This window comes from Eptesicus fuscus, chromosome 8, assembly GCF_027574615.1.
Source record: "Eptesicus fuscus isolate TK198812 chromosome 8, DD_ASM_mEF_20220401, whole genome shotgun sequence".
Taxonomy (NCBI): Eukaryota; Metazoa; Chordata; class Mammalia; order Chiroptera; family Vespertilionidae; genus Eptesicus; species Eptesicus fuscus.
Window position 1 is genome coordinate 75,094,944 of NC_072480.1, and position 13,016 is coordinate 75,107,959.

At 43.4% G+C, this 13,016-nt stretch overlaps 1 protein-coding gene across 1 annotated transcript in view; it reads left to right on the forward strand.

Moving 5' to 3' along the window:
* The window catches only part of ATP11A (ATPase phospholipid transporting 11A), a 135,708-nt gene that overhangs the window by 57,035 nt on the left and 65,657 nt on the right, over positions 1 to 13,016 (forward strand). Inside the window, exon 2 of the mRNA XM_054719971.1 lies at positions 6,809 to 6,931. Coding sequence (XP_054575946.1) covers positions 6,809 to 6,931 — 123 coding nt within the window. The remainder of the gene's footprint in view (positions 1 to 6,808; positions 6,932 to 13,016) is intronic.

Here is a 13,016-nt window from a genome sequence, read left to right on the forward strand (position 1 = left end):
GGTGAGCATTTCTGGGCCCTGGACTCCGAGGTTCCGGGAGCAGGAATGAATATTTAACAGAACACTTGAGCACACACTGGAGCCTTGCGCCATACGTCTTTCGAGCCTAAGTGTCACTTGAACAGAGGGGCACGGATGTTTTAGAGAGCATTCCCCACAGGTAACGCTTCCCTGGGGCTTAGAATGTTTCCTCAGCCACCAACACACACGCCCTACCTGTCAGAAACACTGCTTTTCAGGCAGCCCTGGATCAACCCCGATTGTCAAAAATATCCTCAGGAGAAAAGAATTAAGGAAGAAGCTGAGAAGGATATTCAGATAGCTATGTCAGCATGATTTATGGGGACATTTTCTCCATGCCCTGTTTTATGGAATTGCAGCCATCCTCCCTGTTCTGGAAGGTAGCTGCTGTGGGTGTCCTGGGTGGTGCCTGAGGGCACACTGGGTAGGAGAAGGGAGGTGCCCCCGCTGTGAGGCATGAACCACGCCTTTCTCCTCTTCACGTGGCCTTCCAGCCACCTCGCCCTTGTGCATTACCTCACCTAGCCCTGTCCAGCCAGCCTTTCTCCTCCAGCCCCAGATAAGTTCTTCCAGGAGGCTCTCTCCTGGCCCAGACCAAAGGCAGTCCATGTCTCAGACCTTTTGCCTGTAAGGCTCACTGTGGTCCATCCTTCCGTCCTTTGTCACCCTGTCTTTTGTGTGTATCATAGAAATGAAACCAGTCAGCATTACTTAACATCCTGCGCCCCAAACACACACCTTTGGCAAAAGTGTACATTGCTAATAGACAGGTGAGCAGGTGGTAACGTGGATGGAGAGTTCACCCAGCAGCTCATATCAGCCTAGTCATGCCTCTGGTTAACGGGGCCAAGCTTTGGCAAGACAAGGGGTCTACGAGCTCAGCCATTCTGCAAAGTGAGATGGTCCAGCTTCCGAGGTCTCTGTGAACTCTGTCCTTCTGTTTGGTTAAACAAGATGAGAAATGTTAATAGGACCCTATCACAGCCTACTGTTTCCAGAGTTAGACAGAAAGCCACGGATTTAGCTAATAGCACGTCCTCCTCGTTTTCCTTGAGGTAATTTGTCATTTGCTCGTGGGTTAATAGATAAGAAAAAGAACGAAAGCATAATGTCAAGAGGTCTTTTGCATGAGATTCTATCTGATCATGTCCCCTGGTAAATTTTTTTACTTCCTGAACGATTTTAGGAAGAGCTTTATGCTTAAGTTCCTAGAATTTAACAAAAGACTGAAAAGGGGAAGCAGCTGTTCAGACACTCCAGAACTCCTTCTCCCTCTAAGAAAGTACAGAGGAAAAGCTCTAGAATAACTGAACCAAAAGCAAGCTGAAAATGAGAGGAATTACCTAATGATAGCTGTACAAGTGAGTTCTATGATGTTTGATGTAAACATTATCCCATTATGTCCCTAGCACGAAAAATAATTATCTCACATGCAGGCAAACTACATATGCCTTTCATTTAAGCAAAAATACTTGCTCAATGTGGGGAAAGGAGGATGGATATATGTAATACTTTCAACAACAAAGATTTAATTTTAAAAAAACTTGCAATGTTTTTATTGAGGTATAACTCTCATACTATGAAGTTCACTCTTTTAAAGTATATGATTTTTTGGTCTCAATTGGAATATATTTACAGAGTTGTGCAGCCATCACCAACCTCCAATCCAGAACATGCTAATCGCCACCAGAAGAACTTTATTAGTAGTCACTTGCTCATCTTTTGGCAAATGCTGTCTCTGTGGATTTACCTGTACCAGACATTTCATGTAAATAGATTCATACAACATGTAGCTTTTTGTGTCTGGCTTTTTTTCACTTACATATGTTTGCAAGGTTCCTCCATGTTATAGCATGAATCCTTTTTATGGGTGAATAATACTCCATTGTGTGGATATACTCCTTGTCTGTCTATTCTTCAGTTGATAGACATTAGGGTTGTTCCCATCTCTGGGCCATAATGAAAAGTACTGCTATAAACATTCACGTACATGGTTTTATGTGGACGTGTGTTTTCATTTGGGGGGAGGGTATATACCTTGGAGTAGAATGGCTGGGTCATATGGTAACTCTTTGCTTAACTTTTTGAGGAACCGCCAAACTGTTTCCTAAAGCAGCTGCACCATTTTCTATTCCCACCAGCAATATATGAGGGTTCCAGTTTATCCATTTTCTATTCCCACCAGCAATATATGAGGGTTCCAGTTTATCCACATCTTCCCCAACTTGTGTTACTGCCCAACTCTCTTATTTTTTATTTTAGCCATCCTGGTGGGTAAGGAGTTGTGTCTCCTTGTGGTTTTGATGTGCATTTCTTAACCCACAAGTGATGTAGCCCATCTAAGTGCTCTGTTAAATAACAGCTTATCCAATTTTCATTTACTGAACTCACTGGACATTAGATCCTTCCGTAATTTTAACCATTTCAGGCTTGATCACTTCATCAAGACCAGAAGTAGAGGAAGGAGGGTTTGTTGTGTTAACATAAGTTACTGACGGGTGTCACATCTACATGTGTTCTGGATTTACTACAAGAATTCATTTGCACACTGAGTAGGATTTTAAGAAGTAAGTAGTAACATGTAATTTGCCAAAATAAATATACCATCTACCTACATATCTTATCAGATTGGTTGTAAGTATACTGCGGGTGTGAGCAAAATGTTCAGATTTGTTTGCAGTGTTTTCCACACTATAGAACAGAAGTAGAAGTTTTCATTTCTAGCTCATCAGGACAAAGCTACTGAGCCCTCTGTTGTGTGTGTACATATATTAATTTGCTCTATTACTTCAAGGTGACGGCTTTGTTAGCAATCCTTATTTATTCTTTAGGGGTTATGAAAGCAGAGCCCCACAGAACATGTTGGGGGTCCGCTTTCCATCCCTGGTCTCACTCGCTGCTGGAAGAGGCATCCTTATTTGTGGTTCTTCTCTCAAACTCACACTCTTCCTGGAACTTCTTTATGAAACAAGGCACCCACCTGGCCACCACTCTCTCTGCTAGTCTCTCTGATGGTACATTTTTTCCCAATAAGCCTTGTTGTTGGTTTTGGGTTTGTTTGTGTGGTTTTTTTTTTGTTAGTTTGTTTGCTTGTTTTTTTGATGCTTCCTCCCTTGTTTCTGTATGTGACAATTTAATTTTATAAAAATAATAAGAAAAAAAGATTCCTTGGATTCTTCTTGTCTGCCCTCTTCTGACTGTGTTCAGTCTGGTGGTTTGCAAACTCTCCAGGTAGTAGTGGCCTCTCAGCTGTTGGTTTGGTGATTCCCAAAATTCAGTGGGAACCCCTCCGCCACCACCCTCTGGAAACAGCTCAGGGCGTGTGGATGGGTAATTTTGCATCTTAGAAGCAACTGAGTGCTCAGCCCCATCCTCACACTTGAGATTTGTACGTTTGATTGGAACTTGAGGCCAGCCTTCCAGCGGGCATGCCAGGTGTCTTCTTGATTCAGTCAGGGCACCTGGTGGTAGTGAGACGTTAGGAAGCCTGCCAGCCAAGAAAGACCGCTTAGTGCTGGTTCCAGCCTTGCCTCGCTGACCAACGTCTCAGGGTTCTGAGGGAGAAGTCACGTGGAGTCTGTTGGGCATTATCACACATTCTATCTAAGATGAATACCTAGGAAGAGAGGCCAGTGTCTCCGTTTTGCTGCCCTTGGGAGAATTTATTATAACCCACATCTTCATTCTTAGAGCACCATGTGGCATAACTTCCTTTTTGTCTGTACCACAATTTAACAGTGAACAGTGTGACTGGCGTTTGTTGGTTCAAGACTGGCTAGATTAAGAATTGCATCATAGGGACTAAGTGTGTTTTCACTGCCAAGTGTACAGAGAACCAGAATCTTAGAACTTAGAGCTGATCTAGCCTAATCCCTCATGTTACTGCTGAGTACAGAAATGTTGAGTCACGCCTCCATAGTCTCACAGCCCAGCAGCAGCAGGACACACGCGTGACCCGGAGGGAGTGGTTATAACGGTGGTGATGAAACCAGCCATTCTCCAGGAGTGCCCTCTTTGTTGTATTCTCTTCAGCTTTTGAACATTTAATTTTAGCCTTAGAATTGGACATTTGGCAGAGAACAACATCCAGAGCTCACCGGGGTCTTAATCTGAACACAGAAATGTCCCCTGCCTGTCAGTGCCCTGTGTAAGATCACCGGTCACTTTCTTTCTTCAGAGCATGTAGTTCCTCTGTGCCCCGCCTTGGGCTCCGCTGTGCTGACTGAGCCATGTCGGGGGGGGGGAAGCGTAGCTTCGCTGACCTTTCAGTCCACGAGGGGAAACCTGTTCCTAGAAGCAAGGAGCTTAAAGGAACTGGTTGTTCCATCCCCAGGAAACTGTATAAAGGCAGCGTTGTTGAACAGGGGTTAGCTTTTATGTAGCTAGTATGTGGTCCATTCCCAAATGACTTCTGTTGTGCAGATCTAGGCCATTCCTCCTGCATGTTGGTGTTCAGTTCATTTTCCCATCTCGTCCCACCGGCAGGAACGGTGTTCTGACCTGTATTTGTTGAAACGGCACTGCACTGTTGAGTTATGTTTAAGATGTTAAATAGTTACATGAAAAACAATACGGATCTACTAGACAGGGTTGAGAACATGCGTTAGCCTTAATAAAATACGTTCTGACTTAGCCTCCCTGGAGACGGGTGCGCTCTGTCCCCGGCCAGAGTGCCGGGAAGCACCAGCTCCACGCCAGGCACCACGGCGTGACCCCTGGGAGGATTTGGGCTTCCAGAGTCAGTACTAGGGCTGAGAGCCAACTGCTATCTTTGAAGTTTAGTAGAAAGGTTTTCTATTTTTGTATTAAAATTTATGTTTGTATGCCTTTCCTTTTCTGGTTCATTTGTTATATAGTCTTTGTCAGTGTCACTTCCTGAATCCACAGGAATGAAAAGCACGTCTTTGGCCATGTCCTGAGAAAGAAAGAGACGTCAGAGACTTTTTTTATTTTCTTAACTTTCCTAGCCAGAGATTTATTTATGAAGCTTTTAGGCAGATTTTTAAAGTAAACGTCCCTCATGGGTGGCCTCACCCAAAATAGGGAGGCTGCAGGGAGACGAGAGGGCCTGAGGAGGGAGGACTCCCGCATGCTGGGCCTTCAGCAGCCCCTCGATCCTATGGAGCAGTAGGCTCCTTGGAGGGAGCCACATGCCAAGCTCCTGCCAAGGAAGAAACCCTCAGCTCATGCCCAGTGAGGTCGGCGGCTCCTGGGCCGGTTCTGTTCAGGGATCTTGTGCCATTTCCTGCGTCCCTGCTGAGCCTCTGAAACACGGGTGGAGTCACAGAGGCGATTTCTCTTTATCCTTTAGTCACATGGACTGTCCCACAAAGCTGGGCCCTCATGAAAGGAAACGTGGGTGGAATTTGCTAAGAGAATGCCCAAGCATGCTGCTCCGCGGATGTTGTGCTCCACAGGTGGGGGGGAGCGGTACAGAGGGGACACATGAAAAGTCTTATTCCCAAGAAGTTGATAGATGGGCAAAGGTGATGATAGTATAAGGAAAAAGAAAGGGGGGAGAGGGGGGCGCGCGGCAGGTAATGCAAGACTTATAATAACCTCAAACAATAGAAATGCTGGGTTTCTTGTTACCCTTCTCTTTTTGGCTTTGGAAAGTGAGGGTTCCCTGAAGCCGTCAAGGGTGGACCCAGAGGTGGAGAGCAGAAGGAACCTGTGCCCCGCTGGGAGCTTGGCCAAGTATTTTGTTGGCCCAGTTCATTCCCGACAGCTCTGAGGAAAGTGCTGTCATGCCCTTATGGAGGAGGAAGTTCAAGCTCAGAAACTTGCCTGAGTCTCTTGAGTGTCTCAGCAACAACTGAGCCAGACCTTTTACTCCGATGCCCATCACACTGACGTCCTCTGCAATTAGAAAGGTGTCCCTCTCCTTCCCAGCACTGTACATCATACCCCAGGGAGGCTGATCTCTTCAGAGTTCCTTTCGCGGAATTGGGATGTGACGCCAGGACTCTGTGCTGGGGTGCTAGTCTGAAGGAGGGCTGGGGGGGCACATGCTTTGGCTGCTAGTCTGAGGGGGAAGGGGCCTAGGACCGTGTTCTGGGGTGCTAGTCTGAGGGAGGGCCAGGACCCCGTACTGGGATGTCTATAAGAGGCTGCATTTTAGCCTCAAATCAGTCACTATAGTGTTGTTATTAGGCACTTAAGTGCTCATGATAGCTTACGGTCTGGTAGGGTGTTTTTAAAGGATCCTTCTATTCAGAAGATATTTACTTAATCCTCGTGCGCACAGCACTCTGAGTAATACCAAGATGAGTCAGACCGCAGTCTCCTCTCTTTCCAGGAAAGCCTATTGATAGAGACACCTGAAATGGCTGAATAATTCTTCTATTCTGTCTTCAAGATTTTACTCATTTTTTCATTAAAGACCTTTCCCCAAATTTCTGTCCATCATTGTCTTTTCTCTTTTGGAAGCCTTAAGATTTTGCTGTTGTGTTCTGTTTTTTTACACGAACCCACCCCATGTCATTTCCACCGTAAATCAGCTTTTTCAAGGCTGCCCCTCAGCTCTCACTGGGAGTGCAGAGTGCCCACTCAGGCTGTTTCCTCGAAGAATTGGGCAGGGATCGGAAGCACTTAGCCCATAAGCGTTGAGTAAGATCGAGGTGGGGGTGGCGATCTCTGGCAATGGCAGGTGGGGCTCAGCTCTTCCCCGTGGCCCTGCAGGAAGCTGTAAGTTCATATGGACAAGTGTAAAAGCCAACACTCCAGGGAAGAACTTTCCCACCCACCGTCTGAGGTGCTTGTGCTAACGCCACTCCGTTTTCCACAGTGTGCTGGAGAAGAGAATTGGGTCGACAATCGGACCATTTACGTGGGACACAAGGAGCCTCCCCCAGGTGCTGACGCCTACATTCCGCAGAGGTACCCAGACAACAGAATAGTCTCCGCCAAGGTAACCTCCCTGTCTTTATTAACTTCCTTTGGGGAGCATTGGGATTTTCTGACAGCAGTTAGCAACCCTAAGATGAGAACTGCCTTTACAGCTGCTATCCACTCCCGACGGAGGGCTGTGATTGCAATTTACACGGGGCTTGTGAACTCGTTATCCCTCTGCTTGTCCCCAAAACACTGTTCAGACTTGCCAAGATGTAACAGCACATTTTCTCCATTTCTCTTAATTATGTCATGGATATAGTGTCACATTGGAAGTCTAGGACGTTCAGTTCCTACTACTGCCACTTACTTATTTGCTGTCTGGCCATGTGCCCATCACAAACCAGGCTGGAGTTTCCTCATCTGTGAATAGAGACTATGTTAGATGTCTCCAGTGAAAGGCTGTGTGTGCAACCACCTTGTAAGCAAAAACACCAAATCCATGTCAGAGTCTGTCAGCTAGGTGCAATAAATGCAAAGAAGAAGAAAAGTGATTAGAATGTCATCATGTGAACAAAGTGCCCTGTTTTTGTTGACTAGGGTGGGACTGGAGAGAGTAGCCTGGTGAATGGGTCTTGAGAATAGGGTGGAGAATTTTGTAGTTGGCTTTTGACAAAAAAGGTAAATGATGGCTTTCCTTTTCAGTGGCTACACACATATGTCCATGAAGGCATACACACATTCTTGGTGCCTACACACATGTGTCCGTGAAGGCATACACACATTCCTGGGTGCCTGCACACAAGTGTCCATGAAGGCATACACACACTCCTGGGTGTCTGCACACATGTGTCCATGAAGGCATACACACACTCCTGGGCGTCTGCACACATGTGTCCATGAAGGCATATACATGTTCTTGGGTTCACTAGCTGTATAGATCTGGGATAGACTGAGTGAATTCACATGTGAGTGGCCAGGTATGTAGATCTGTGTGGTCCACCGACTTCATTCTTCTATGAGCTATCAAAGAATGTTTGTTAAGAATACTTGCAAACAGAAAAACGTTATTTTTCAAGGCAGTTTTTTAATGGAATTATTTTATTTTAAAACTGCAATACATAATAGCAGCTTCAATCTCCAGAAACACAATGTGGGTAATTACTCATAAACAAAATCTCAACCAAATAAATGGAGTACGCAGTTACCCAGATATGATCTATGAAAGGAGAAATAGAATGAAGGGAAACTCCACATCCAAAAATGCGTCTGTCCAGCAGTGACATTTATAAATTTAATGCAGTCTTAAGTAGCGATCACTAAAGATGATTTCTATGCATATAAGTATCCTGCCAACCCACTAGTGTGGCCAAAAAAGAAAAAATCTCAAAAACATTTCTTTTTAAAAAAAGGTTTTTAAAATTTTTCAATTGCAATTGACATACAATGATATCTTAGTTTTAGTTGTACAACATAGTGATTAGACATTTATATAATTTAAGGAGTACCTCATCTGACACCATGCATAGTTATTACAATATTATTGACTATATCCCTTATGCTGTACTATACATCCTTGTGACTATATTTTATTTAATTATTTATTTTTAAAATATTTTTATTGACTTCAGAGAGGAAGGGAGAAGGAGAGAAAGATAAAACATCACTGATGAGAAAGAATCATTGGTCGGCTGCCTCCTGCACGCCCCCTACTGGGGATGGAGCCCACAACCCGGGCATGTGCCCTTGACCGGAATTAAAGCTGGGATGCTTCAGTCCACAGGCCAATGCTCTATCCACTAAGCCAAACCAGCTAGGGCCCTGTGACTATTTTTACAATTGGCAATTTGTACTTCTTAATCCCTTTACCTTAATCCCTTAAGCACCCCCAACTCCCTCACATCTAGCAACCATCAATTTGTTCTCTGTTATTTATGAGTTTGTCTCTGTTAAAAACATTTCTTAAAAATCTCCTTTTGCAGCACAAATGCACCAGGAAATGGGGCAGTGCACTGAAAAATACTAAAATGTTGTGCCATGTGTGAACTTGTCAGGACAGGAGCTGGGGAACAGGTGATGGGGTGACCTGCCCACACTGCGCAGTGTCTAGTCTGGGTAGGATGTTTGTCAAAGCACTTCAGCTGCTGATAAAATCCCTGTGCAGCTGCTTTCTCCCTCTGGGGACAAAGCTTGGCTTCGACCCTTTCAGCCCCAGGTCCTCCAGGAAACGTGGAAAGTTCTGTACAAGGCTTTGTGGAGGAACTTTCTGAAACGCAAAGCACCTCGATGACTGCAGGCATCAGAGGGTCTTCTTGATGCAGTTGGCAGAATATGGTTGGGGGGTTGAAAGCCCCACCAATGTTTTGGGGAAGGAAACTGAAAGCAGTGATTTCTAAATCCTGTCCCCTTTGATTCAAGTTTCAGAACCGATTTATTATTTTCCTTTTTTTCTTTCAAATATTCCCGCAGCCGATAGCCAGCAATAATTTTGCGATGTCTTGTCTTCCCTCCTCACTCTGCAGCTCACCACCCTTTCCTTTGCCTGGCGTATCTTTTCTCTCCCTACATGGTAACTGCCTGGCCCCAGCTGCCCTACATGCATGGGAGCCCCCAAAGCCTCCTGGGTTGCTGACAAAGGAAACCCTGTGCTGGACATTGGGTTTGATAAGGACTTGCAGGTTGCTGGGGGCCTTTTTGAAACTGTTTTCTGCTCAGGAAAACTCCTTCATACCAGGAAACTCTAGAGTAGGAACTAATAGAATTAAGTCAACATCCTTTCAGGAGGTGGGTCAGGCTAAGTCCCCATAGAAGAGGGGTTGAGTGTTGGGTAAAGTACTGACCCACTTTCATCTCAGCTCAGAGTGGACGGGGGACTGTGCTCTCCAGTTCATGTGTGTGCAGAGAATGATCTGCATTCCTCAAAAAGCAGGATTCATGGTTTCCTATCAGTGGATGAAGGTGTATCAATTAAAGGGAAAGTTATGTGCAACATCACATCACCTCTATTGCTAATCAAATTCGGGCGCGGAAGAGGATCTCAGAAAGACGAGGACTTAGACTGTAAGCCGGTAGCTGGGTGGACAGTGGCATTGATTTAGATCCACTGGGGTAGAAATCCAGAGCACGAGATTGTTTTCATTTAAAAACAGCGTAGGATATATCAAAACTACAATTTAATTTGCAAAATATAAGTTTACAAGCAGGTTTGGAAAATATGTTTGCGGTAATGTATCTTATGTTTTCTTGGGAAGAAAACTTTTATTTCTGCTTAAAGAAAAGGATTGCTAGCTAAGACTTCTTCAGGACACAAAAGCGTGTGCTCAGGAAGTCTCATTTATCATGGGCATATTTATACTAGGGGATGAAAAGGCCAATCTAATTATGTTAAACTTCTGGCCTGTGGCATAGAAGCACGGTCATTGGTAATCAGTGATTGATTTGACTTCCATTTCCTTTTTGGGGGAGGCACACCAGACAAGTGTCTGATAGAAGAAGGAAAACTAAGAAATTGCTCCTCAGTATGACCCCCTTCCTTCCTTTCTGATCACACGCAGAGCTCCCCGCCCAGGGCCTGCCTGAGCTCGCCGGGCAGCAGGTCCTGGACTCGAGAGAATGATGGAGCACTGCTTTATCAATTTCACAAAACTACTTTTGAGCACAAAATTCATCTGGTTTCCAGCTCTGCCCTAAGATGCTGCATAATTAAATAATAGGCTCAGGCTGTACTATCACTCCATACCTTCAACACAGCTAAATAACTCTTGATTATTGGCAAGGGAAAATTACCCCTGCCAATTAGATATGGGCAGTGTTCTTAATGACTTCCAAGTTTATCATGTCATGTAAGATCTAAAACAACCCTGTGAAGCAACTCTTACTTATTAAATCCAGCCTATTCCTGAAGCACCAAGTCTTAGAACAAAGTGGATGAGCCAGTCCTTAAGCCAGGCACCTGACCCTGAGCCCAGCACTCCCTCTACAGGGCCAGCACTACCTCGCTTACCGGGCCATCATGATGCTCACTCACTTTCTAACTCAGTAATCCAGAATTGGGGCATAATTTTCTACATTTCCGTCTCACAGTCATAAATGAAAGAGAAACTTTAAGTCCATGTGAGTTGATTGTCTCTCATAGAAGACCAGTGACTGGCCTCCAGTGCGTTTGTAGAATTGTCCCGTGCACACCTGTGGTGCTGGATCCACTTTCAGGTACAGAATAGCCGAGACTTAGGGGCGGTTTCCAGGTGCTCTCATTTTACTTTCTGGCAGCTTTTCTTAGAGTTTTCTTTTCACCACATGACTAAAGGTAGACCAAGTGAGACTGTTCTCTTCTTTGTCATGAGCCATACTCAGTGAGCAAGCCAGAACCAGAGGTACTTATGCGTAGAGCAGAATAGATTGGACAGTAAGAGATCAACCAAAGGACTTGTATACAAGCACATAAGCATAACTAATGGACACAGACAGTAGGAAGGTGAGGGCATGTGCTGGGGGTCGGGAGCAGGTGGGGAGAGGTCAATGGGGGAAAAAAGAGACACATGTAATACTTTAAGCAACAAAGAATTAAAAAAGAGAGAGAATGGACAAAACTGAGCTCAGATGCTTGTGAGGCATTCTCATCTCCGGGCTAATGACACACAGAACAAATGCAAAGACTTTTCGAATGTAGTTTTTTGTGATGTGAAATAAATGCCAGGAATAGTAATTGTCTTGTATAATTCAACATTTCCCAAAATATCTTATTGAAGTAAAGAGAGGATCTCTGGTAGACTCAGACTTCTCAGTTTTCTTATAGCAAGAAAAGGCCCTTTTTATTCAATGCCTACGGCTCAATCCAGGGGTTTCTGCTATTAAGTACTGACTATATACAACAGGAGGGAGGACTTGTACTGACTGTATACAACAGGAGGGAGGACTTGGTAGCTGAATATAGGTCAGTGTTTTATTATTCTTTGTAGTACACAAAGCATTACATTCTATTGTGGCCCGTATGTCTAAGCAAATATTTAGATGATTACCATTTAACAAAGATGAAAATTGTATAGTTGGCCCACTAATATCACTTTTCCAGCTCTTATATATGTAATTATATGCTCATTTTATTTTATTTTATCCATATGTTACTGTTAGTGCAGTCATGAATGTTTAAATTATCTCGATTGGTTTTCAATTTTCTTATACATCATCAGGAAATAATCATCTTCTTTTGACCATATTAACATATAATCAAAGTAATAACTTATTATATAGTAATTTAGTCCATGAAATGCGGAAATTACAAAACTTAATATCAAAGCTATAGCATAGGACTTCTATGCCTGATTAGAATAAAGAAACCATTTAACTGATTTTATTTTATTATTATTTTTAAAAATATATGTTTTTTATTGATTTCAGAGAGGAATAGAGAGGGAGAGAGAGATAGAAACATCAATGATGAGAGAGTCATTGATTCGCTGCCTCCTGCACACCCTCCACTGGGGATGGGACCTGAAACCCAGATATGTGCCCCAACCGGGAATCAAGCCAGGATGTCCTGGTTCATAGGTCAGTGCTCAACCACTGAGTCACACCGCCTGCGCCTTTTAACTGATTTTAAATTCCAAATTTGTGCAGGTTACCTGGCAGATCAGAAGTTAAAATTAAAAACACAACATCATTTATATTAGCACCAAAAGGAAAAGTAATACATTCTTAAGTATAAATCCTACAAAATAATGTACAAGATCTATATGAGAAAAACTATAAAATGTTGATGAAAGAAATCAAAGAAGATTTAAATAAATGGAAAGATATTCCATGTTCATGAATAGGAATACTCAATGTTGTTAAGATAATGAGTTCTTCCCAACTTAATCTATAGATTCAACACAATCCTTACCAAAATTCCATCAAGTTATTTTGTAAATAATAGCAAATTGATTCTAAAGTTCATATATGAAAGACTGAAAATAGCCAACACAATATTGAAGGAGAAGAACATAGTTGGAAGACTGATACTACCCAACTTCATACTTTCTATAAAGTTACAGTAATAAAGACAGGTGGTATTGGTGAAAGAATAGACCAAAAAAAATAAAAAATAAATAAATAAATAAAAAGAATAGACAAATAGATCAATGGAACAGAATAGAGAGCCCAGACATCGATCCACATAAATATAG